General features: G+C 54.9%; 1 protein-coding gene across 1 annotated transcript in view; it reads right to left on the bottom strand.

Moving 5' to 3' along the window:
- The window catches only part of LOC118615852 (bifunctional heparan sulfate N-deacetylase/N-sulfotransferase 4), a 133,157-nt gene that overhangs the window by 42,822 nt on the left and 63,101 nt on the right, over positions 1-27,234 (bottom strand). The window contains exons 4-5 of the mRNA XM_036241099.1: positions 6,445-6,630; positions 4,069-4,197 (exon numbers count right to left, since the gene is read on the bottom strand). Of these exons, the coding sequence (XP_036096992.1) occupies positions 4,069-4,197; positions 6,445-6,630 (315 nt within the window). The remainder of the gene's footprint in view (positions 1-4,068; positions 4,198-6,444; positions 6,631-27,234) is intronic.

Here is a 27,234-nt window from a genome sequence, read left to right as displayed (position 1 = left end):
TAATTCTCAGTGTGGGATTTGTTTGGACAAAACACGTTGGCACCGGAGGACAGCAGGAAGCCCCACTCCTGGCAGATCTGTGCCGCAGACGCGGTTCACGCGTGAGCAAGACGTGGAACCCATTCCGTCTGCCTGCCAGTCTGCGGTCTCTTGGAAAACAGGGGCTCCTGAGAGTGTGAGGAAACAGGACATCCGCGGAGTTGACATCCAAACATGTCGAGAACGCGCAAAGGCAAAGTCGCAGAGACTTCGGGCACAGAGAGGGAGAGGGCTGTTTCAGGGGTGCGCTAATGTGAGCCCGACCTGGAGGCTGGTCGTGCAAGGCCCGGGCCCCTGACCGCAGGGCCGTTGGTGGAAGTGAGAAGCCAGAGCCCACGAGGAGCTTTTCAAGGCGCTGAATCCGACCCTTTCCTTTGGCAGATGAGCACCCCAGACAAGAAGAAGTATGCAGTTGCCAACTCTATCTCTAAGTGCGCTGGAGAGGGACACCCCAGGACTCTCCCCATGTCCTTTCTGAGCTATCCCCACACACATGACTCCAGAAAAGTGCCCGCAGCTGGGACTGATGCCAGGCACTGGCTGTCCTATGTCTGTCAGCACCGGGTGATGGGGCTGGTCCTCCTCTGGCCTCAGCTCCTCACCTGGGCCACTCCCCTCATCTCATTCCTCTGTCCTGCACCTGACGTCCCCCTTCACTCTGCCCTCAGCTCCTCACCTGGGCCACTCCCCTCATCTCATTCGTCTGTCCTGCACCTGACGTCCCCTTCACCCTGGCCCGCAGCTCCTCACCTGGGCCACTCCCCTCATCTCATTCCTCTGTCCTGCACCTGACGTCCCCCTTCACCCTGGCCCTCAGCTCCTCACCTGGGTCACTCCCCTCATCTCATTCGTCTGTCCTGCACCTGACGTCCCCCTCCTCTGGCCTGACAACCTCGGACCAGCACCAAAGCTGCCCTGATGTCTGTAGGATTTGAACTTGAACCTATTTGCATTTTTCCATGTTTCCCAGTGAAAGGGTCTACCCGAGGGCTGCTGGGTCCGCATGGGCTCAGATTCTTAGCATCAGACGGATTCTAAGAGCAATGGACCCCACATTCCTACAGAGCTTCTGACTGGACCACGTCAGTGACAAGGCACAGGCGTCCCGATGCAGCCCGGACACTGCCCTGGAGATCTCCTCCATCCTCCTACGATGTGTGTCTGGACTTAACGCTGAAAGGGCACCATGATTTCCTCTGAAGGAGACTTGGGGCCTTTCCATGCCTCCCCGTTCCGTCTTATCTCACTGGCTCTGGTCTGTCATTCCAGTGTGCCGTCTGCTGTATGCACTGTCACCACCCCCTGTCCGTCCATCCATCAGCACCGTGCAACCCAGCCCCAAGGACAGAAATCTGTGTGATCAGACACATGGAAACTCACCACACAGAGCGACACCGTCATACAGTGTCTGCAGCATTTCTAGGGTATGGAACGTTGATCACTAATGAGAAGAAAGAAAGCCCGACTGGCCTTTATTCCCCAGCGTCTACGCCACACGGGCATCACGCATCCAACACACAAGGCCTCTCCCAGACCTCACTTTCCCACGTGTGTTGGTCAGACCGTGGGCAGGGAAAGTGGTCGTCTCTCCGGACGGCCTGCTACACACACGTCACAAGGAGACGTCCAGTGAGCCTGGCGTCGGGCAGTCGCAGGCCTCGCCGGTACTGCTGGAGCACAAACGCTCTTTAGGGCCTGCATCTGAATCCACTTATGTGACCACACACCTTCACGTCCAGTGATGTACAGACGTCTATCTCAGCAGGTACTGGGCAACACTAAGGAGATGCCGTTGACTCTGACAGAGATTTAAGTGAGGGTGGGAGAGGAGGAACAGGTCAGAGGTCAAGGCCAGTGTCCTGTTGCCTTTTTCTCTTTCTGTGTCCTCCTTTTGTCACTCCAGTCCTGAGCTCACCGGCCAGACTTGCCAGAACCACCCCCCTGCACAGAAGAGGGTGCAGCAGCCTCGCTCTTCTCCATGTCAGTGGGGAGAGTTTGCTCACAGTCCGTCCCCCGCGGGGCCTCTCTTCTAACAGGACTCACGGACAAGGTTCTAGGTTGACATGCTCGTTCCCGCACTCTGCATTCAGGCTGTCTATCATTTCACTCGCGTGAGATCTCCCATCGGTGGGCAGTTGACTGTGTGAGTCAGCTTGATGGGGTCACAGGGAGCCCAGGTGTCTGCTCAAACATTGCACTGGGTGTGTCTGGGAGGCTGTGTTTACATGATAGTGACAACTGAATTGGTTAAGTGAGAAGAGCAGATTGCCCACTGATGTGGGTGGGCCTGGTCCAATCAGTTGAGGGACTGAGCAGACCCAAAGGCCGACCCTCCTGTGAGTAAAAGGGCCTCCTCCAGCCTGACTGGCTTTGAGCTGAGAGAGTGGGTTTCTCCTGCCCTCAATCTTGAACTGGAATGTGGCTCCTCTTGGGTCAGCCTGCCAGCCTTGGGGCAGGACCTCCCCCATCAGCCCTCTCGGGTCTCCCGCTTGCCGCATGTAGATCATGAGAAGTGTGCCCTCCGCAGGCACATGAGCACCGTCCTTATGGCAGATACCCCCCGCCCACCCTGTCGGCTCTCTGTCTGCAGTGCTGACCTGCACGCGTGGTGACTCTGCCTACGCAGCTCCAGACTTGCACCCACCAGATGCGATCTGTGCCCGCCTCCTGGAGACCCAGGTAGCATCACCCTAATGGCTTAAGGACACACACTGCTCATGTTTCTTGGTCCCATATCTTTGAGGACCACCAGCTGCCTCAGCCTGGCTCTACTCTGTATGCTGAGGACGTCCTGTGTTAGCCACACTCCTGGCCACCTCTGGCCTTGCCCCTCCTGCCGGGTCCACCTGGGTCTCTGCCCTTCACTCATGCACCCTCCTTTGAGTTGGCGCTCAGCTGACCAGGATGAGCAAGCACAGCTGTGGACGTATGGAAGGAAGGCGTCCCCTGGAACCCCCTCTCCCTCTGTTCTCTTCACCAGCAGCCAAGGTGAGCCCGGGCGGCGCAGTGAGCTCTCAGCGGTGGTGATGCAGTTGGTCTCGGGTCAATGACGGAGTCTGCGGGCAGGTGTCTGATCGCCGACTCGGGTAAGCCTTTCACCCCACTTCCCTGACCCTCCAGTCCAATGTACAAGTTTCATCTTTACACAGTGTAGGTTTTTATTTCATTCCTTCAGGCATTTAAAATACCGAGCACAGCCTGGAGCATCTCCCCAAGGCTGGGCTGCAGTCTGTGTAACATGAATGCGTTTCTCCGAGCGGGCGCAGCCTTATATTCAGCGCGGTGGGCGGAGCCTACAGCCACTTGTGCTCGTGTGAGCACCGGGGTACAAGGGGACATGCTCCTTTGAAACCTCAGCATGGACCCTTCATGGGAGAAAAGTCGGGGATCTTAGACAACCCCGGCGGCACCCAACGGGAGCAGACGCCCGCACTGCTATGTGCTCCCACACACGACAGGAAATACAACCACAACACGCAGAAAGCTGAAAGGACACAACTAAAGAAAAAAGGGGCCGCATTCTCTGTCTTTGATCCCAAATAAAATCCATGGAGTTTATTAAAATAGGCCTCAGACAACCTTCATTCCGAAGACGATGCGCGGCCACGGGTGTGCCCTGCCGTCTGGCACTGTGAGCACTTCTAGGGGAGAAATGAAATGTGTCTACTGAGGTGCTGAGCCAGAAGCAAAGTCAGCCTGTGGACAAAACATGCACCGCTGATGACACCGCGGAGGCCGTCTGCGGCGAGGACGGCGTGTTACTGTGTCTGCTGTGACTCGAGTGCTGGCGCCCACCTTGAGGTGCCCCATGAAACTGAGCTGCTACATTCAGCACTGCCTTTTAAACACATCTGCTTTCCTTGATGGAAGGCCGCCAGAGAGCTGCATACCTGGGACCCGTGGTCTGCTTTCTCTCTAGCAGGGACAGTACAGACCAACTATTGTTGTGAGAGAGCTGGGAACAGAAACAAAAGGAAACACACTCGGAAATTCTAATGTTGCCGTAAAAAGCATAAAGAGAATACGTACCGGGTTCAGGAGGATCGTGAGGAAAAGCTCGCCCCCTCGGATGCTCTTGTCCAGCTCCTGGGGTCCTCCGGGATACTCTTTGTAGAAGATGGTGTGGGTGAACAGCCCGCAGGTCTGCCGAGGGAGCACCTGAGGACGGGAAACGGGCGCCATGACTGTCTAACCAGACAGACTGCTCGGGACCGTCTGCCGGCCGCACGTCCACCCAGCCGCCCTGGAGGCTGAAGCCCAGATCTCACGCTGACCGACAGCTGATGATGGTGTGACTGTGTTAGTGTTGAGGGAGTTGTCATTTCAAAGCTAAAGGTGTGTGTTACGTGCCCTTCGGTCGGCTCCAACTCAGGGGACCCTGTGAACGGGTGACGTCCAGTGTCCTGTCCTCACAGCCCTGCCCAGCCCTGCCCAGCCCTGGAGGCTCAGCCTGTGGCTTCTTCCACAGAGTCCACCCATCTCGTGTTCGGTCTCCCCTTTCCCTGCTGCCTCCTACATCCCTGCACGACTGTCCTTCCCAAAGGACCTGCTTCTCAGGAGGTGTCCGAGGAGGACAGCTTCCGTCTGTCCTTCTGTCCCCGCGATGTTTCAGGGTTACTTTGCTCTGAGAGCCACCTGCCTGTCTTTCTGGCATGTCCGTGTTAAAGCATTTTCAGTCACTTCTGTGAATCTCACCACCAGCGGAGTGGTGTTTAAGGACTGGCAAAGAATAGAGGCCTTCGGAGGGTTAATTCAATTCAAACCTGGAGGTTCTCCGAGGCGACACCCTCCTTGCCTCTGAGTAACGTTGGACAAGGGGTTGTCAGTTACCATCTGGCTCTGGGGTTGTCAGTTCTCATCATGCCCCCCCCCCCCCCCCGTTGTGTTCCTATAAGCTCTGAATGAAGACGTTAACCACAGACGTCGCGCGTGATCTAACAATGGCTCCTGGCACATTCTGTCATAAATCTGAATGTTCAACAGAGAAAGCAAAGAAGTAACTTTATTCCCAGAACTTACTCTGAATAATCGACGACTCATAATCTAATGGAAAAATGCATCCAATTTATACCCCGTGGCTATAATTTTATTTAGTCTTTGCTTAATTTTCATAATAGTTTGTATGAAATTCGAGGTAAATGAACGCATGTAACATTGGTTAGAAGGGATGCTTGTGTTTCATGACAGGTCACACGGCCATTGGAACTGCAGAGTGAGACTGTCTACGCCCCCGGAGCTGTGTCCCCCATCCCCACGAGCGTGGTCACTGCCCCCTTTAAACTGGAGGCTCCTGGTCCCAACTCACAAGGAAACGTTCATGTTTCACGATGAATAGATAGTGAGGGGTTTTCCTTTTCTTTGGTTTTCGATGGTGAAGTGACAGACAGACGGACTGAACAGGTGGATCATTCGAACAGGAACTGGAACAGTGGGTGGGTTAACCTGGTGACCGACCTGGAGAACATGGCCCGAGGTGCTGGACGCGGGCGGGGCACTTTAAGAAGCGCTATCTTATCTCAAAGTAAAGAATGCTATGTTTTCTCATTCTAACAATTAGTTATGTAAATTTCCATCTAACATCCCTTTGGTTTTATTCTCATATAAAGAAACTGATGCATCATTTTCACATCAGATTATTATGTTTTCAAGTAACCTACAAAGAAAATGTCTGCCTTCGCTTTTGTATACACGGGAAAGACAGATGCAAAAGAAGGTTGTCCTGAGCCAAAATACACGGGCCGGGGGCTCAGCCCTCAGAGGTGCATGGTGGGTGCTGCCTGTTGATAGAGGAGAGACTTGTGGGGTGTTTCTCCACCTGTGAGCCCACTCTCTGCATGAAAACTCTCAATAAAGAAAACTCTCAAAAAACACCCAAAAAGACTCAGAGAAGTTCCCAGAAGTGTAAGGGCCTTGGGTGAAACTTCAATCCCCAAACTGCAGGGAATCGTCCATGTGAAACCCATTTCCACCAGTCTGAGTTCGGGGTGTACTTGCTAAAACCACCCCCAGCGTAAGAAGTAAGAGTGAGGACATGTGGTGCCCTGGTCCCTGCCCCCCAGCAGGAGTGCGGGAGGACACTGTGCCCTGGTCCCTCCCCCACAGCAGGAGTGCGGGAGGACACTGTGCCCTGGTCCCTGCCCCCCAGCAGGAGTGCGGGAGGACACAGTGCCCTGGTCCCTCCCCCCAGCAGGAGTGCGGGAGGACACTGTGCCCTGGTCCCTCCCCCACAGCAGGAGTGCGGGAGGACACTGTGCCCTGGTCCCTCCCCCCAGCAGGAGTGCGGGAGGACATGGTGCCCTGGTCCCTCCCCCCAGCAGGAGTGCGGGAGGACACTGTGCCCTGGTCCCTGCCCCCCAGCAGGAGTGCGGGAGGACACGGTGCCCTGGTCCCTGCTCCCCAGCTCACCATGATGCCGTCGTGGATGAAGCCCCGCCGGTGCCGTGCGGGTTTCAGGTGCGGGTACTCCTCCGTGCTGGTGACCTGGATTCCCCAGACCTTCTTCCAGGCCGCGTACAGCTGCATGTGCACCGGGTACACGCCCGAGTGGTGGGGGGCCACCGCGTAGCCCATGTCCGTGGGGATGCCGTGCTCCTGGGAGGAAGACAGACAGCACGCTGGGGCGGTCAGTGGGACTCGGCTGCAGTGTGGCCAGAGCCTCCTTTAGGACATGCTGGATCCTACGTCACTGTGAGAAGCAGCAAAACAAGTCCGGCCAGTGTGGCTCAGTCACTGGGCATTGACCCTGCACCAAGAGGTCGCCGGTTTGATTTCCGGTCAGGGCACATGCCCAGGTTGTGGGCCTGATCCCCAGCAGGGGGCGTGCAGGAGGCGGCCAGTCGATGTTCTCGCTCATCCATGTTTCTATCTCTCTCTCCCTCTCCCTTCCTCTCTCTCTAAAATCAATAAAGAAGCCCTGGCCGGTTTGGCTCAGCGGTTGGAGCGTCAGCCTGCGGTCCTGAGAGACCCAGGTTCGGTTCCCGCTAAGGGCATGTACCTTGGTTGCAGTTTGTCCCCGGCCCTGGTTGGTCGTGCGGGTGGCAGCCACTCGATGTGTCCCTTTCACATCGATGTTTCTCTCTCTCTCTCTTCCTCTCTCTCCCTCCCACTCTGTCTGTACAAAAAATGGAAAGAGTGTCCTCGGGTGAGGATTAAAAAAAAAGAAAAAAAAAGTGGAAAAAAAAGATTTAGCAAAACCAGGAGCTTTCTCTCTCAGCAGCCCGGATCACGAAGCTCTGGTGTGACAGACACAGCGACACTCTGGGGCGTGGTGGTGAGTGAGTCTGGATTCTGAACACAGAGTTTGGGGACGACAGAAATCAAACACGGCCCTCCCTCAGCTGGACATGGAGAAACGCACGAGTGCCCAGTGCGAGAGATGGAGAAGCACAGTGTGTGTGTGTCATGCACATGTGTGTGGTGTGTGTGATGGTGTATGATTATATGAGTATGAGAGTGTGCATGTATATGTGTGTGATGTGCATGTGTGTGTGGTGTATGTTGACTGTATGAGTGTGTGTGTGAGTTTGCATGTATGTGTATGTGAGTGTGTGTGTATGTGTGTTTGCTGTGTGTGGTTGTATGAGTGTGTGAGTGTGCATGTGTGTGTGCTGTGTGGTTGTATGAGTGTGTGTGTATATGTGTTTGGTGTGTGGTTGTATGAGTGTGTGAGTGTGCATGTGTGTGTGTGTATATGTATGTGAGTGTGCATATATATGTGTGTGTGCTGTGTGGTTGTATGAGTGTGTGACTGTATGGCTGTGTGTGTGCCTGTGTGTGTGTGAGTGTGTCTGTGATAGTGACAAGCAGAAAGGTGAGTGTGATCCGTGCGGTGACGCGCTTTCTCTGCTAACCTGGGGACAGAGCTGACTCTGCCTGAGCGGTGTGGCCAGGATGCTCCCTGAGCCCGCAGGGCCAGGCCTCCCCGCTTGGGGAGAAGGAGACAGTGCAGGTGCAGGACGCAGCAGTGAGGGGCTGTGTGTCGGGCGGCCGTGGGGAGGGGAGAGGGCCCGGGCGCCGCACTGGCTGGGGTGTGGGCTCCCGCCAGGGATGAGGCCGCACGAGGCAGTGGTGCTGAGACGCAGAGCGAAGGGGCCTAGGCTTCCCCTGGGCTGGGACCCCCAGGGCTCACTGCGTTCTTACGAAGCCCCTGCTTCCCAGGGCAGGCTTGCTTCGGGTGGGCAGTCAGCTCCGAAGGTAACTGCACATGTAAGGCGAGAACATGACAACGTTGCCAGAGCACGGTTTCCTACGGCGAGGTTGATGCCTGAGACCTGCGTCCTCCAAGTCTGTGTCTGTATTTCTGCCCTAAAGGCTCCTCTGCTTCGGAAGCTCTCGCAGGCCCGAATCCCATCCGCTGACATCCGAGCAACCACAGTCTGTGTGAAAGACACCTTAGCAGCACGGAGCTGCCGGCCACACCTCCTCGTACCAGGCGGAGCCTGGCACAGGAGCGGGCAGTGAGGGGATCAGGACACAGGCCCGGACTCAGCCCACACGCAGCTGGACGACGGCCCTCCCCTCCTGCAGGCCGTCACCTCCCCCTCGGGGACGGTGCTCTCTGCACAGCCACGCGCCTCCCCTCCCCGAGACGATGCGTTTTCTAGCACCCGCACGAGCAGGGACTCTGGAGAGGAGAGAGCCTGGATCGCGAAGTCACTGCTGTGAAATGAGGCGGAGTCTCTAAGAGGTGCCCGGGAAAAGGCCACATTGGCCTGAGCCTGGCGCCCACACTTCCTCCAGGGGCTGTGTTTTCCAGAAGAGGGGAGGTTACAAAGTCCAGGAACAAAGCCCCTGGAAGCTACAGGGTGGGGCCAGGCCGCTCTGTCCCTGACGCATCCCCGGCCATGACGCCCAGTGAACTGTCACAAAGGGGACGCATGTCCTCAGGGAGCCAACGTGCGATGCTCGGGGGTGCGGCAGATGAACCTCCTCGCGAGGGGCACTGGGTGTGAGGTGCCGGAGCCCACTGTAGGGGTGGAGCCGAGCGTGGGCGGTTCAGTGACCTGGGTGTACAGGGAAGGGCAGAGCGAGGTGTCAGACCCAGGGCCCCCCAGGGGCCCCCCCGAGGTTTGCAGCAGCCGTGTTCAGTGACGGAAAGATCACAGCCGCAGCGGTGTGGGCCTCGCCGAGCCCGTGCCCGCTCCTACCACTGTGGCTTGGACACAGGTGAGCAGGCGGCACCCTGGAAACGGAGAGGTGGGACTGAGACCACAGGAGAATTGAAACGTCCAACAGCTGTCTCCTCGGGGAGGAAATGTCATTTCCGGTGTGACAGGGAGTGAAATGAATTGCAGAACTTCCACGAAAAACCAGAAGGTACACAGCGATCGATGTGGTGAGGGGGAGGCGGGGCAGTAAACGGGTTTAGTGCGTCTATTGATTTCTGGGGGCTCAGTGTGGTCCAGCCGGTCAGGTCATCTCATCACCCTGACAACCGGAGCTCGGTCCACCAGTGCGTCGCCCTGGACAGTGACCAGTTTATACTTTCCCATCTGAACGATAACACAAAATGAACAGTGATTCCCTGGAAACTCCTCTTCTGCTGCTGAGGGCAGAGACTTCATGCCTCACGTCCAGAGCTTCAGCGCCGCAGGGGACCGGCCAAACATCACACGCGGGTCACCGCATCCCAGGCGCGAAAGGCTAATGCAAATGTGGGCGGCGTCTGAAGCTACACACACAGACGTGTGAATGAGAATAGGCTAATCCAGGTAGGGCTTTTATTACTTGTCAAAATGTCTCTCACAGGAGCCAGGGATTTCTGTGACAAGATGGCACCGCGAATATTTACAGGGGAGTTCGACTCGATCTGCTTTTCCCCGTTATAGCCATTCCCAGTCGACTGGAAAATGAGGGAATGTGGTAATTACAGACTATAGAAAAATAGGGTCACCATTTTTCAAAAACTATAAAATACAATAAAATATAATTAGCACTCAATCTCTGATTGTCACCAACCTGATCTCATATCATTTTTCTTCGATCATCTCTGCTCACAATGCTCAGCACCCTGTCCTCGGGAAGTGTTTACATTCACGTTGAAGGTGGTCCTCATGCTTACCTGTGGGTGGCCCGGATGTCCCCGTCAGTGTGGAAACTGAGGCTCAGGGCGGGGAAGGGAGTGGCCACGCTCACAGGAGTCAGAGCCGAAATTCCACCCATGGTCTCCTCCAGGCTCAAAGACTGTCCTCCAGCTTTTATAACAACTCGCCACCACTGTCACCTGAGTCCACAGCCACGGCCCAGTCCACAGCCACGGCCATGGCCCACGTTTGTGACCAAACGGAACTGACTGCAATGCATGTTTCCGATGGGAAACAGAGAGTGTGCCTGTCCTCTCTATTGGAGGGGTGGTAAAGCAAAGCCCTGTGTTTCCCAGGCTGCTCTGCGGCGACCACGTTTGGTGCCAACGAGGGTCGGCCCCCGAGGAGGACGCGGACGATTTGCAGGGCAGGAGATGGGCAGGAGCGATGTCTGTGAGCTCTGGGCCTGTGCTGGCAGGCGAGGTCCGGAGAACAGGAGTGTTTTCGGAAGCGGACGCGGTGCCGGTATACAGGGCGAAGGGGAAGCTTCCTGTTCCTGCCCGAGCCACCCGGGGACCCCTCCGTCTGCTCTGCGCCCCCGGGGAGCCCACCGAGAATCCCTCCGTCTGCCCTCCCAGGGCTGTGGAAGCACCAGGATCACCAGTGACTCTCTCTCCGTGGAAAAGGACCTGCCGGCGCCGGCTCCAGCTCCGAACCTGGCTGATAGGCTGATGTCTGCCCTGTTCTAACACACAGGAGAGGGTTAGGGGTTCAGTGCGATGTCAGCGGGTTGAAGTCTGCCCCATATTTCTCCAGCGAAACGCACCAAGACAGGCAAACACCTGCTGGTCTCGCTGGACACTAGCATGTTCCATGGGTGACTGTTTATTTTTTAAAAAAATATATATATATACACACACACACATATACATATATATATATATTTAATTGATATTTTTTCAGAGACAGGAAGGGAGAGAGAGATAGAAACATTGATGTGAGAGAGAAACACCAATCGGCTGCCTCCTGCACGCTCCCTACTGGGGACTGAGCCCACGACCCAGGCACGTGCCCTGACTGGGAACTGAACTGGGACCTCTCAGTCCCTGGGACACGCTCCATCCACTGAGTCACACCGGCCAGGCAACAATTTTGGTGTCTAATAGATATTTTTTGAAGGAAACAATATGTAAACATGCTATGAAATGAATCCATCATAGATGTTTAATAAGTGGCCGAGAAGGAGAGTAGGTGGAGTCACGGTCCCGCAGATGAAGGCACATGCAGTGAAGAGATGACACGTGAACGGGACCCTGTGGAGCCTGATGTATCGACTGTGGAGCCTGATGTAGCAATGTGTCCGCCCGGATACACGACTGGTAGGGGCTGGTGCCAAAGGAAGGAGGCCTCGTTATCCGCTTTTCCATTTAATAAGGACTCGGAGTCGCACCCTCGGCTTTGAGAAGGATCCTGGGACCATTGATTTTCTGGGAACTGAAATTGTCTTCTGTTTTCATAAGTGATAAAATCGTGACGGTGACCCTGGAGATTGGCGGGGCGGTCCTGGCGCTGTTCTGACTGAAGCCTGGTCAATGGTGACAGTCTCTGGGGGGCCCTGAGTTACAAATGGGTTTTCCTTTCGAAAAGGAAACAGCCCGGCGATGGCAGGCCTTCTGTGCTCTGACCCCGCCAGCCCCAAGCAGAGCTACTTCGGGCCACGGAGACGCACAGCTTCAACATCCCCGACGTGGCGGAAAGTCTGCTCGCTGCCCAGAGGACCCGACGGAGAAACGAGTATGTCTTACTCCCACTGTTCAGTGTGGTCGCCAGACTCCTACTTTATTGACACTGCGCACGTCTAACACATTTCAGCTCATTATTTCCTTTACTCAACACATCGTGGTTATTTCCGATGAGGTGCCAGGGCCCGTCCTGGGGGCTGAGGATTCGCAGTGAACAGAACACACTGAAGCCCCTCCGCTCGGGGCTGGTGCCTCGGCGCGGGAGACCCAGCCGGAGCGGTTAGGAGGTAGACTGTACAGTGGACAGGAAGGTGCCCGCGCCGCGGAGGACAATGCAGCAGAGAAGGGGGAGAGGACGAGGTGCGGGTCTCAGTACTGAAGGGCACCCCGCGAGGTGATGTCAGGTCTGAGCGCGGGTGGGACTCAGCCCGGCCGGTGACAGGGGAAGGACATTGCAGGAAGCAGGACAGAGCGTGGTCCTCGGCCGGAAGGAGCACAGGCCTTCTGAAGGAAGAACAGGACTTGAGTCGTGTTTGGAGCCAGCGGCGCGGGTGGGAGGCACAGGACATGAGGTCCCGAGCAGGGCTGCGGCCGCCAGCCTTACATGTTGCCAGCAGGACAGCCCCAGGGGGCGCCGTTCGCCTGGACCTGCCTAATGCAGGGGGGACATGAGCACCCCTGAAGGGAAGGAGAGGGTGCCAGTCCCTCGGGGCCTCATGCATGTCCGTGGAGATGCCCGTGTCCGCCCTGACGGAGGTAGGAGCTACCGGGAAACTGAGCGGAGAGAGGGTGCGATCTCGCCCACCATTAGATCAGAACATCCTCTGGCTGCTGCGTTGAGAGCTGAGGAAAGGAAGTGAGGAGGGGACGGGGCCTGTCGGCAGGCTCCTGAAACCATCCGGGCGACAGAGCAGGAGCGCGGACCAGTGGGCGCAGCAGCCGGTGAGAAGCGGCTTTGTTCTGGGTACGTGGTGAGGGCGGAGCCCCAGCTTAGCTCACGGGTTGACTGTGGGCATGACAACTAGGGTACTGTCCCGCCGAGTGAGACTGGGAAGGGGGCACTTACCCGGGTTTGGGGGAGAAAGAGGACACATGCCTGAGGTCAGGCAGCCTTCGGAGGGAAGACCTCGCCTGGAGGTGTGAAGCTGGAGCTCGTCAACGTGTACCCTTCACCTGAAGTCACGAGACTCATCAAGGCCGCCAGCAGAGTGAGTGTGGAAACAGGGAAAAGGGGAGTTTAAGGGCAGCTCTTAGGGCATGTTGGCATTAAGAAGTCAGGGAGAAGGGGAGACATCCAGTGACGTCCTGAGAAGGGGTCCTCCGCGCGACGCAGGGAGAGCCTTGAGTGTTTCTGAGGCAGCCTTGGGTCCCCGTGTCCAGTGGTGCCCACAGGCGACGCTCCGTGAGGCAGGGCTGCCCACAGGGACACTGGGCGTCCATGGCTGGGCCGGGCACGAGCAGTTTGTGGACAGCGGACCTGAGTGGGGACCGGAGGCGCTGGCGCGGAGACAGCGAGTGTGACAAGCACCTTCGGACACTCTGCTCAGAAAGGCCTGGAAACGGCTCTGTGGCCGGAGGGCAGCGTCCACGGGGACCCCATGCAGCATGTCTGCAGAGGCGGGAGGGCCCGGGCTGCAGGGACAGGCGCCCCGGGGTGCAGGGACTGTGCCTGGCAGGCCAGCTCCTTCGTTCCTCGTCCAGCGCAGAAGCCACGTGGTGCCCATCACAGGCTCCGGTCAGCGTGGAAGTCTAGCTCCCTGTGAAGGGTGTTCCCCTGCACACGTCGTGACCGCGTGTTCAGTCATTTCCTAAAGAATTAGGACCCTTGAGTGGCTGGCTCTAAAGAGTGTCCCAACGACCGTGTCTCTGTAGACAGGTCCATGTGTCTCCAACCAGGGCCAAGCCTCGAAGCTCCTTCCACCTGTGACTGACGAGGCCGCAGCTGCAGAGGGAGCACCCTCGCCTAACTGATGGGTGTTCCCGGTGACACAGGAGGACCACCACGGGGTGTGGACGGTGCAGGGTGGGTGGAGACGGTGCCGGGACGGGCTCAGGACCCTCCAGGCACAGCGCGAGCTCCGGGCAGCAGTGAGGGCCCCGGGGTCAGTGTCTCGGCCTTAAAGTGAGGGCACTTGAGAGCTGGTCCCACCACATTCAGGGGTACAGGATGGAGGAGGAGAGGTGCGGATTCCACACTTGGATTCAGGGGTACGGGATGGAGGGGGAGAGGTGTGGATTCCACACTCGGATTCAGGGGTACGGGATGGAGGAGAGGTGTGGATTCCACACTCAGATTCAGGGGTACGGGATGGAGGAGAGGTGTGGATTCCACACTCAGATTTAGGGGTACAGGAACAGACAGGGGAGATGGGGATCAAAAGGGGCTGAGGCCTCAGGGGACCAGAAGGAACCCGGAGGCGTCAAGGGACGGTGTCCTCGGGGGGTGGCTTCTGATGAGTGGTTCCCAAGGGAGCTGAGTGCGGGGGGGCAGCGACGACCCAGGAGGATGTGGGGCTCAGAGGCGGCAGCAGGTGTCTGCAGCACCCCCCTTCCCCAGTCGCCTCTGCTGTGTGGACGGTCTGGTTCGATATAGTAACAGGAGACACGGCACCAGATATAAGCATTTAGACCTTCTAACCACGTCTCTAACCTGGCAGCGGTGACAACATTCAGGAGTCGTGAGTGTGTTAAGATTCAGGTGGGAAGAGGACTCGCATCACCCTTCCCATCGTGACACTGTTTCCATGGTACTATCAGCACAAACAAGCAAAGAGAAGGTACTCAAAGTAATTTCGCTTAATACACATCATGCCGTTTTCACATGTTTATTTGGAGTTTTGTCTCAAGCAAATACATCACCTAACTTATCTTGCCATGTTTTATTTCCAGTCTTTTTTTCTTCTTTATTGATATTAGAGAGAGAGGCAGGGAGAGGGAGAGAGAGAGAAACATCGATGAGAGAGAACATCAATTGGCCGCCTCCTGCATGTCCCCCACTGGGGACCAGGCCCACAACCTGGGCATGTGCCCTGACCGGGAATGGAACAGATGACCTCTTGACGCATGGGGTCGACGCTCAACCACTGAGCCACACGGGCTGGGCTTATTTCCAGTCATAGTACCTGGAGCATTTATACACAGCCCGACACGTGTTGAATGGTCTGATTTTAAAAATCTTCAACCTGCCCTAGCCGGTTTGGCTCAGCGGTTAGAGCGTTGGCCTGCGGTCCGGAGAGACCCGGGTTCGGTTCCCGCTAAGGGCATGTACCTCGGTTGCAGTTTGTCCCCGGCCCTGGTTGGTCGTGTGGGTGGCAGCCACTCGATGTGTCCCTTTCACATCGATGTTTGTCTCTCTGTCTCTCTCTCCCTCCCACTCTATCTGTACAAAAAATGGAAAAATGTCCTCAGGTGAGGATGAAAAAAAAAACAAAACAAAACAAAAAAAAATCTTCAACCTGATTGCCTATGTTCATGGGATGAAGTACTGGTGTAGGCTGGAGGTACGTGTGCGTGTGTGTGTGCGTGCCTGTGCATGTGTGCTGTGTATGCATGTATGTGTTTGTGTATGTGCATGTTTGTGTGTGCGTGTCTGTGAGTGTGTTTGTATGTGCGTGTTTGTGCTTGTTTGTGCATGTGTATGTACTGTGTATGCACGTGTGTGTGCATGTGCATGTTTTTGTGCTGTGTATGCGTGTGTGCGTGTTTGTGCATGTGTGTGTGCATGTGTGTGTGTGTGGAGTAGACAGGTCAAACAGGACAGCTCTTCCTCAGTGATGCAGGCTGGAATGCATCTCACCTCTCAAACTTTACTTACTCTGCAGTACAACCCAAACTCCGGGGTGTGCCCGTGATCACAGAGGATGGTGAGGAATCACTAATTTAAATGCATCACTTTGCACGGACAATTACTTTCTCTGAGCAATGGACTCCATTTCCAATATTATTTTTGAGTCAAGCTGAGATTTCCCTTGGGAGTCATTTTTTTCTCCTTAATGTCAGCTTAATGCATTTATGGAAAAGTACTTTAAACACCCGGTGTGGGCACGAGCCGTCCCTCCGGTCAGCAGTCCCTCCCCATCTCCCAAGCACAGGGTGTTATTACATTTTGTCCTTCTGGGACCGCCAAAGGCTCTCTCAGACTGAAAATCATTCATATCTGTGAATGTTTCCAATTTCGTGGAACCGTTTCTACCATGTGACATAGGTTAAATTTCACCAAACAAAATGTAATTTTATTTTAATACATGGTACCTATGTGTTTAAAAACACAAATACGTTAGGCTCACTTAATCAGCTGCCTGTAAAGATGGCTGAATTACTATGCTTTTCTGTAGTCACGTGGCCATGCCTCAAACAAAAATCAGACAAACTATTACATTTCCACGCAGCCGTCACGTCAAGCTGGCGGCGCGTTTGGAAATCAAAGCATCTGTCCAGCTCTCATCTGAGAGCCAGCACAGCCCGCCCCCGCCTCGTTAACCAGCCCTCACCGGCCCCGGGTCCTGTGCCTGCTGCGACTTCTCACGCTCTCCTGGCGCTCTGGTCACTGCGGGGACAGCTGCGTGAGGCTGCGGAGAGCTGACCCGGGAGCGGCCAGACTATTCACCCAGGGCGGTGAGCGTAAGACACACAATGGAGCTGAAAGAATGTTTCGAATTGAAAGATGCAAAAGAAAAAGAATACGGGAACTAGCGTGTTTGATGGCTTGTCTGTTGTGAACAGAGTATGCTCTGTACACTATTAAATAATAATAGATATCTTAAAAATCTTCAATAATAATAAAATAGCTTTAAAATCTTGGCTCTGGACTATTTCACAGTCGCTTAGTAATTGAAAACAAGTTCGGTCGTTGAAGCAATAAAATTAAAATCTGTCAGTGAAAGCCCATTATGCTATTATTGATTAGTTTAAGGATGTACTCACAAAACTGCTCTCTAAAAATTGATTGGTAAATAGGCATGCCGTCTCAATCAACACGCCTTAAAGAGTGCGGGGTCGTTATGCTCAGGGTATTCTATATAAATATGCCTTTTATGGGTCTACACACTTCAGACAACTGGGCAATTCGAATATAGGTAAAACTCAAAACAGCTTACAAAAGAAAAGCAACAGGGAAACACTGGGTTCACACTGTGTACCAGAAAAATAAAAATGAGAGCAGAAATAGCAAATTGCAAAAAAAAGCTTATTTTTCCTTGGTAAGGGTGAGGCGGAGCTAGCGGTTGGCTCAGAAGCCCAGGGCCAGGAGCGAGGTCTCTCGGCCCCATGGACTTGCCTCCCTACTTGCATAATGAATCCCTTAGTTCTCTCCGATGGGGCCATAAACTGGGCAACAGACGGAAACAAAGGCTTAGGGCAGAACGCAGGGTCAGTGTCTGACCTCCTTTCCTGCAAGTCCCATACCACAACTTGCGTGTTCTCTACTTGGCCAGAACTATGTTAAATGCCCCCGACCTGAAATAAAAGCTGATCAATCAGCCCTTTAGCCCATTGGCTCCACAAGCAAACTCTGGACTCATTCAGAGTCAAGACTATGAAAAGGGGTACAGTAAGTAGCTCCCCTTCTCCATGGGGACACAGGTTCCAAGACCCCCAGTGGACACCTGAAACTTCATAGTACCAAACCCTCTGTTGACTAGTAGTGACCACCTTCAGTGTTGAACTACGGAGAAGTGGGGGACTATAAAGCAAATTGAACATCTTGTATCTGTTCCCAACCTGCATGTCGAATAGGCAAAAAGTCATTTGGTGATTTTATCCTCATCATGATCCCCTTATTTCAGAAGGAATGATCATATACTTCTTGAAGAAATATGGTGAAAATAATGGCAGTCATAATGATGATGATGATGGTAATAATGATGACAGTGATGATGATGATTATGGGATGGTAAGGTGTTGGTGATGATGGTGATGATGGTGATGATGGTGGTGGTGGTGGTGATGATGGTAATGATGATGATGGTGGTGGTAATGATGGTATGATGGCGGTGATGGTGATGACGACGATAGTGATGGTGATGGTGATGATGGTGGTGGTGATACAGTAATATTGATGGTGATGCTATATAGCAGTGGTGATGATGATGATGGTGGTGGTGATGATGGTGATACAGTAACGTTTATGATGATGATGCTGTGACAGTGACAGATGCTTTTTGAAACAGCAAGTGCCTGTAGTTTGCTGAGCATCACACATACACAGTCATGTAACATCTCATCTGATCCTCACAAAAATTTCCATGGTAGGAACTACTCTCATCTCCATTTTACTCATTTGAGATCACAGCACAGGATTTTGAGGTCCTCTGCTAAGTCCACCCATCTAGCAGCTGGCAGAGATGAGGTGTGAACCAGGCAGGCCCACAGCCAAGTGCAGAGCTTACCTACTACACTGACCACAGGGCAGTGGCATGCGTGGGGGGCGGGGGGGCAGAGCACAGAGGGTTTCACCTGGAACAATAGCGAAGGTTCTGACTTTCTCTTTTTTTTGGGGGGGGCGGGTACATGCCCTTAGCGGGAACCGTACCCGGGACTCTCTGGTCCACAGGCTGATGCTCCAACTGCTGAGTCAAACCGGCCACTGCCTTTCTCTTTTGTAGTTGGAACACAGTTCACTGTTCTGTATAATATAAACAAAGCTTAATATTTAGGGGAAACATTTATTTGCACTTAGCAAGTAAATGAAATATTCACGACTGCTTGGAGAAGTTCTTCGTGTATCTCCTGGGGGAATCTCTGTGGCCACTGTCTCATGTACCCGCACTTGAGAGGAACTGGAGATCCTCTAGCGAATCTCAGAAGATGACCTGAATGCAGAAAACCCATAAGGCAGGAAGAACACCTTCAAGGCCTTACCCGAACCCAGAGGAATGTCACAGGTGCCCAGAATGGTCACAGGTGCCCGGAACGGACAGGTGCGCCCCCACAGACTCACGGTAATGCACTCTGAGTGCTATAAGTAGTTCATTTCCTTCCATTATTGCTGGCCAGCATTCGAGTGCATTTTTGTGGGTGGTACTGATCCCTTTGAGGTTAGACATGTTCAGTAATAAAATAGCGACTTGACAGAAAAATGCTGCTGCAGCTAAAATAAAAATATGGGGGGTGGGGGCAGGATGTTATCTTCTGCTGGAACCTCAAACAGATACATATGTATTGTAGAGACTTTCTGTCTAAGAGAAGTTCTTTCATCTACCTGCTGAGACAAGTCCAGCCAGTCGAGGACTTGCCAGGACCCACACGTGGCGGGAACAGCCATGGTCTCTCCAAATGGGGGCTAAGCATCATGCATACGAGCAGCTCATGAAGTAGCATTTCTAATGTGCAGGCACACAGCCCATCCCGGTCTCTATGCTGCAGGTTTGTTGAGAACAGGGACTGCGAACCTCAGAGGCAGCTTGAATACGACAGCTCAGAATTCAAGTCCACGATCTCAGCCCACTTGTAGAATTGTGTGTTGTCTGAAAGAGAAGTCACACTATTTCCACTTTCATGCAACACACGGGTCATTGCACCCTTCGAACACCCAATTCTCCATGGAAATCTTTGTATACAGCATCTACTCTCCACATAGAAGGGTTTGTGTCCTTCACCAGTCACTTGTCATTGCAAAGGTCACATGTATTCCGTGAGTAGTCTGGATTGCAGGTAACAAAGGCCATTATGGCCCTGGCCGGTTTGGCTCAGCGGTTAGAGCGTCGGCCTGCGGTCCTGAGAGACCCGGGTTTGGTTCCCGCTAAGGGCGCGTACCTCGGTTGCAGTTTGTCCCCGGCCTTGGTCGGTTGTGCGGGTGGCAGCCACTCGATGTGTCCCTTTCACATCGATGTTTCTCTCTCTCTCTCTCTGTTTCTCTCTCTCCCTCCCACTCTACCTGGACAAAAAATGGAAAAATGTCCTCGGGTGAGGATAAAAAACAAAACAAAAAACAAACAAAAAAAAAGGCCATTATGAAAGCAGGGCACACACATTGATTCCGTTGACCTCGGGGAGACATGGGCAGCTGTCCCAGAGACCACCAGCTCTTGCTTGGGGTGTGATGGGGTGCAGGTGAGGGGCGCTGGGTTGGGAACCCCAGGGTGGCGATAGATTCTCTTTGTGACCGTGCACAAGTCACTGACACGTGAGCTGATAGCTTTCACCATCACCCTAGAAACAAGCCTACGAAACTTGCTCTAGCTGAGGCCCAAGTGCAGGGCAGCTCAGAGCACAGAATTTAGAAATATCAGGGGTCCTCTTGTTTGACGGCTTCGTCGGAATGAAACAGGAATCTGGCTGCTAGACTCAGACAAGGTGACAGTGGCCACAGGAAAAGCCATCAGTCTTACAGACAGACCAGACATCTAGGGAAAGCAGACACAAGGACTCAAAAAGTCTAGGATCGTGGTTGAGGAGCAAACAGCCCAGGTCATGTCAGGGGACCCCAGCAGCACAGCCAGGGTCTGGGTGCTACAATCATCTGTATTAACACTGGAACCTTCAGTCCTTGTAAAAATATGACATGATGCTTAGTATGATTTATTAAAAGCGGTAAGTTACGTATTTTAGAAAGCTACTCTTTGAAATGGTTACAAGATTAAATTGCCCAAGTCCTGAGACTTCAGTGACAAGTAGATATTGAAGGCTGAATCTCCAGGTGTGCAGTCTTGACTCTTCTGAACAAAACACAGGAGCAGCCCAGCCGGTATGGCTCAATGGATGGAGCGTGTCCCATGGACTGAGAAGTCCCAGTTCAATTCCTGGTCAGGGCACATGCTCTGATTGTGGGCTCGATCCCCAGTAGGGGGCGTGCAGGAGGCAGCCAATCAATGTTTCTCTCTCTCTCTCCTTTCCTCTCTTTCTAAAAAAGAAAACAACAAAAACATAATAAAACAAGAGCATTAACAGGAAGGGAGAAAGGACATGACAGACAATACTGTCCCAGGAAAGGGACAGGGTGATGGATGGGCTGTGTCTGTGAGATGTCCTTTCAAACCACGTATAAGACGTGTTAGAATATTTAACATAAAAAGCAAGAATAATGAACAGAGATCACGGTGAAGAGAGAGCTCTACCGGCCACACGACGTCGGCAACCCTCTCAACCGGCCAGATGCCGCCTGGAGGTGCGTGATCCTTATTCAGAAACAAAACCACATAAGTGCTCATGTAAATGAGCTTGACCTCTGCTGCCAGGGGTCCTGACCCCTCCCCACCACGACCTTACCATGCTCTTCCTTCCTCAGGCCATGCCACTCATCAGGGCTCTCTGAGGAGCAGGCTTAAATATATTCAAGACCATGCGAACTTTCTATTTTCTAAACATTTAGCACATTTTCCTTGCTCTGTCTTCCAAGAAAATGCCATCTAATTTTTATTTCCTGATTTAATGCTTTTTAAAATTTCAAAACACTTCCTCCCACCCTCCCTGCAGGTGCTGGAGAGGGTGCTGTTCGAAGGGACGCAGGTGAGGCCACTGGACTGGTCTTCAGCCTGCACCCTTTGTTCTTCAGGGTTTGGGACGTGGGGATGGGCGGCTGGGACATGGCCCTCCAAATCCAGGAGCCCAGAGCCTGGGCGGGGCTAGGTCTGCAGGAAGAGAGGGGACCTGGGCGTCAAATCTGTCACCAAACCAGGAGAAGGAATGAAATCATGTGGAGACAGGGAGGACAGCGGCCGTCACCAAGGAGGGCACAGTGAAGGCCTTCAAGCTCCAATCACTGAAAATCAGCTGGGAGTCCACATCCAGGCGCCATGGCCTCGGGGGCTGCTGGAGGGGCTCAGAGGCACGTGTGACAGGGTTTTAGTTCCACGTCCACAGGGTCAGTGTGGCTGTTCGACCGGGACGGACTCAATGGGCTGTTGGGGCCCATGGGCAGGTGCGTGGAGAATCCAGACTTCCGGATGGCGCCCAGAGACCTATGAGGACCTCGCCCAGCAGGACAGCCACAGCGGCTGGGAAGTATCGAGGGGAACACCGTCTGCAATCTTGGGAAAGGGAGCTAAGAACACAGAGTGAAGGAAGGAAATCCACTCAGATCGCCAAGAACCGTGAACGTGTGTGTGTGTTTGGGACACGACCCACACCCGGCCCCACTTGTCCCACCTGGGTGACAGGTTACTGCCCCGGTGGGGGCACCCAAGGACTCAGGGGCTCCTCTCCCCAGCTCCCGGGCAGCCAGGCTCCCGCGTTCCTCACCCCTCAGGCTCCGTGTGCAGCTCTGGTCCAGGAGCCTGGACAGTCTGAACCTCGACCCCCCGAGAGCCTGTCCCAGAGCAGCAGCCATGCCAGCCCAGGGACCCAGGCCTGTCCTGGCTCCAGCTCAGGGGCCGGGTGGTGGCTCTGAGCCCAGACAGGCGAGCGGAGACCTGAGGCCGCTGCACGTAGCACCCTACTCTGGCGTGTGGTGTCACGGGAGAAGAGGCCCTGACCCACGCTCAGGTCTGGAGGCTGGTGCGGCCGTGTTGGTTGCAGACATGAGGTTGTAACTGGACCCCTCAGCGAGGACAGGGCCAGGGCCGCGCTCCCAGCGCCCTTCACTTCTCGGCCACACGCCGCGATTTCTGGAGGAGCTCTCCACACCGCTGACCTGTGCCAGCTGTCACCGCGCAGAGACTTTCCGTGCTGCTCTCAGATGGTCTGGTTTCCATGAGAACAAAGTAAATGTCGGCATTTTTCAGATCAGGAATGTCGTGTCTCGTGACGAGGAGGTTAGCCATATGTGCGGTGTTTCGAAGCAGGGTTCAGACACCGACGCCTTTATCCAAGTCCTTCCCTCACTGCTCCTGAGTGAGACTTTGAACCATGCGAGACGCTCCCTCATTACTGCAGCGAGCGGATGAGCCCCTTCCTTCCGGGCGCATCTGGGCTCTGGCCGACTGTGAGCAGAAAGACCACACTCATCTGAAGGTGGTGATGAGTGTGTCTACAAACTCAAGACAACAAACTCCATTTCTGAGCTCTCCCGCTGCAGAGTGAGAAGACAGAGCAGCCCTGTGCCACGGGCATCGCTGTTGGAGAAGCAGCTGTTTGAGGGCAGGTCAGGGTGATTCTGGTAACTTCCCACCGAGGGCTTAAACCGAGCCAGTCCTCTGTCCTCACCTTGGAACACCACTTCCATTTAGTGACCCGTTCACACAATGGAATGCGGTCAAGAGGCATGGTTTACTGACGGAAAGAAGAAAAAATGCAGGGTGCGGCAAAAGCAGGTTTACAGTTGTTCACATGGAAAATAATACAATAATCAATCAATAATAACACAAGAATAAACTCTGTGTTTCATTTACTCACCACTCTCGCCCACATGTATTTCCCCGACCCTGTGGCCATGTGGATACCATGTCTAATAGCGACATGTTCTTGGTGGTCCCTGCTTACCGTGAGACTACTCTCCACACGTACACACACGTGCACATGGCATAGGTGTTCATGGAGGAAGCATACACATCCATGCACACACACTCACACTGCACACGTACGTGCTCAGGGATTAGACTAACACGCACAGCCGCGATGGGCACCCCCAGCCCCGCTGCGTGAGTCTGGATTGTGCATTATGGTGCTTTAGGGTAAAACACTCTTCTCATGTAGAAACACGGTAAAGAGAGTCCTGCAATGTGTTTTCTTGTGACTTTTAGACATATTACAACAGCAAACAAACTCTATCTCAAGAGAATGTAGAGAAATTCTACAAATAAAACTATCTTGGTTGATGGTTTAACCAGTTTTGAAACATCGACAGGGAGCTAGCCTGCCATTAGACTCGCTTTTGTGAGTGGAGAACCGCTGTGCTGCCCTGACAAATCCCGACGGCCAGGGTCACCGAGGCACAGTGACGGATGTCAGGATGAAATAGAAAAGAGATTTAAACACTTGGCGTTTTTTCTCAGTATAAATTGGTCGTTTAGTGTGAGAATCTCTTTCTATAACTGCTTCGACTGCAGCCCGATGAGGGTTTCGAGATGTCCATTCCCAGTCTGGACGGCGTTGCCGGTGATCACCGAGCTTTAGAATTGGAATTGATCGGGGCATTATCTGGTCCAGTGCTTTCGGTCAGCACTCGGGCTGATGTAAATTAATTACCTAAAAGCTGGATAGTTCGGAGAATGCAAAAGGAATCACTGCTGTTTCGGGGAGACGCTGAGGCATGGAGACCTCCCATGAGCAGTTAGCTGTGTTCACACCTGTGACACGGGCCAGGGCCCCACTCAGTCCTCAGTGGAGGGCCTCCCGCCCATTCTCCATCGTGGTGCCAACGGTGGTCCTGTCCTCTGGACGCAGACACGGGAGGGTAGTTATGTAAGGAGGAAGGGGTACATCTCCTGGCTCTCGGATTGGACACAGTGTTGCTCTGTGTTCACAGTTCAAGGTGAAGTTCTGAAGGCCACTGCTCGACCCGTCCTAGACTCCAGAAGGACAGTCATTTTAGTGTGTGTGTCCAGTGGACTCATTTCAGTTATGATGTTCAGACTATGCAACAGATGATCCGATGTGTGTTTACAAACTGTGTTCATAGGTTTCCATCGGGCTCTTGGCCACACTGACTCACAGACGTAACTGTTCTGAGAGGCCGCTCAGTGGCTTCGGACGTCGCCTTAGAGCAGTCGCGCTGGAGTCTTCCCCTGCCCAGCGTGCCTTTCAGGGGGCGTCCACAGCCAGGTGAGCTCAGCCCATCTAAAGTGCCACCCACCTGCCCCAAACAAGCCTTAGAGTGGCAGTGATGTGGGCTAGGGTCCGGCCATGGAGAAACAGTTTATTTTCAAGGCAGCTGCCCTGACAATTCAGCACCTTCCTCAGGGGCATGGAGGACGTGGGGACAGACGTTTATGTTTTGCAAAGGGAATATTTACTTAATTATATCATGTTCTGAAGCAGTGCAACTTTGTTAGACATTCCCTAGAGTCAGTAAATAGAAACATTCTTATAAACCCACATTTTGGAAAAGACTGGGCTTTCTGAAGGAAGACAGACTGCACCCCATCTGGGTTAAGAGCAGCTGGTTAGTTGACACCTACTGAATGCTTGTCGCCATCCGCTCTGCTCCGAGCCTCCAAACAACCCTAGTGGGTTGTTCCTATGCTCTCATTTCACAGACGGGACACGAGGCCGAGGCCGAGTCACGTTTGTTTAAGACCAAGCAGCGTGGATGAAGTCAGGACGCAAACCCTGGCACCACGGTGACCTCCGTGCTCCTAACTGCTGGTCGCAGTGCTCACGGCACCGTAAGACTCCCACGAGGCGCAGGCCAGGACTCAGCTCTCAGACAGCGCGGGCCACTCACCCTCACAGGCTTATTTATCATCTGGGACCCTGGGCCTGAGGACCGCGCCCCTGACCTGCTTCCCAGCGCCGCAGGGCGCACAGGGCGGCTGGTGTCAAACCCTCCGACGGCGGTGTTCCCGGGGCCGGTCCGTGCTGGCCTCTCCTGCCCACCTCCGCACTGGGGAACCCGGAGGAAGCCCCAGCACCTGCCTGGGGAAGGGTTCTTGCCCGAGACGGTGACAAGGCTGCTGCTCTAGCTAGAGGCGCGGCAGTGGGCACACTTCCGGGGGAAGGTCCCATCCTAACGACTTGATCTTCTGTGGCCAGACCGTCTCCTTCGGACCCTCAACTCTGCGGCTGCAAAGGCAGCTGCCCGCCGGAGCACGGGCCAGCCCCCCAGCACCCCGTGTGGACGTCGAAATTCGAATGTTACTCAGCTTTATGTCACCAAGCGTGCCTGTGTCGTGACGGTCAGACACTCACAGAGGAGAGCAGACGAAGAACAAAACGGCTTCCTCGGGCGGGGACGACGCAGAGCGCGGCCAGCTACGGCCCAGGGGACCCGACCGCCCGCCGGCCGGGGCGTGGGCTGCGGGCCCAGCAGCCCACGTGGGGGACGTCAGCCCGCGCGGCCGCACAGGGCCTGCTGTGCCGCCCCAGGCCTCGGCCCTCTGGGGTGTTAGAACAGGGTACCTACCCTTCCCCTGGGCCGGAAGCAACCCTGCATCCCGGAGAACGTAGCAAAAATGATAAGAAAGCAGGACTGACGACTGCAGGACTGAGGACGGTGGACCCTGAGAAGGAAGACGCCTCCTAAGAAGGGTTCCTGGTGGCTCCCTGGGCTCAAATTTAGACACAACAGAGCCGGGGGCCCCTCTGCACAGGGGGCAGCCCGCTCAGAACTGCCCGTCTGCCCTCTGACCACCCTGGAACCCTGGCTCAGCCAATAGGACCGAGGCTTTCCCCGCCAATTGGAGATGCAGCTATGTCCCCACCAGCCTCTTCACCGACCAATCAGGGTGGCTCCATTGGACCAATCAAACATTGAGGATTTGGAGCCCTCATTTGCATGAGAGTGAACCAATCAAGGGCCGGGGCGGGGGCCCTCTATATAAACCCGCTCCCCTCTGGTGCTGGGAGTGGACGGTCCCTTTGCACCAAATACTAAGATTGTCGCCGGCTGGCTGAGCTGCAACACTTGAGCTGTCTCATTGGAGCAGACCAGCCCAGCCCGGAGCTGACCGGCCCAGGGGGGCAGACCCCAGACCGGCAGACCGGCCCAGGCCGGGGCAGACCCCAGCACGGCAGACCGATACAGGGGGGCAGACCCCAGCACGGCAGACCAGCCCAGCCCAGAGCTGACCGGCCCAGGTCGGGGCAGACCCCAGCACGGCAGACCGATACAGGGGGGCAGACCCCAGCTCCGCAGACGGATACAGGGGGGCAGACCCCAGCACGGCAGACCGGCCCAGGCCGGGGCAGACCCCAGCACGGCAGACCGATACAGGGGGGCAGACCCCAGCACGGCAGACCGGCCCAGGCCGGAGCAGACCGGCACAGGGGGGCAGACCCCAGCACGGCAGGCCGATACAGGGGGGCAGACCCCAGCTCGGCAGGCCGATACAGGGGGGCAGACCCCAGCTCGGCAGACTGGCACAGGGGGGCAGACCGGCCCAGGGGGGCAGACCCCAGCTCGGCAGACTGGCCCAGGGGGGCAGACCGCAGCTCGGCAGACCGGCACAGGGGGGCAGACCGGCCCAGGGGGGCAGACCCCAGCTCGGCAGCCCAGCCCGGAGCAGCACAGACCTGTCTGCCCCAGAGGGGCCTGTTGCTGTGTCACGACTGAGCTGTTTTACACTGAAGGAGGTTTCCTCCTCCTCCGCACCCCCCCTTGGATATTCCTGTTGGTGTTGAATTGATGCCAATGACCACTGGTTGACAAGACCACCAGACTAAAATGACTAGGGGACTTGGAGGTGGCCCCGCCCCGAAGGCTCATCCACACAGTACTGCGTGACTCCCCCCCCCCTCCCCTAAACACCCCAGACAGTGCATGCTGCCTCTCCCTTTGCCTCTCTAGGCGAACACGTCGTCACAATGCCCTGGGGATGCAGATCCACAGGCGCTCTGACCACGTGCTGACCAGGGACTGAGGAAGGCGGCAGGGAGTCTGTGGGAGGAGGGGGCCTGCT

Source organism: Molossus molossus, unplaced genomic scaffold (genome assembly GCF_014108415.1).
Source record: "Molossus molossus isolate mMolMol1 unplaced genomic scaffold, mMolMol1.p scaffold_m16_p_4, whole genome shotgun sequence".
Lineage (NCBI taxonomy): Eukaryota > Metazoa > Chordata > Mammalia > Chiroptera > Molossidae > Molossus > Molossus molossus.
Note: the sequence above shows the minus strand (reverse complement) of the source record. Positions and strands in the feature narration are given on the sequence as shown.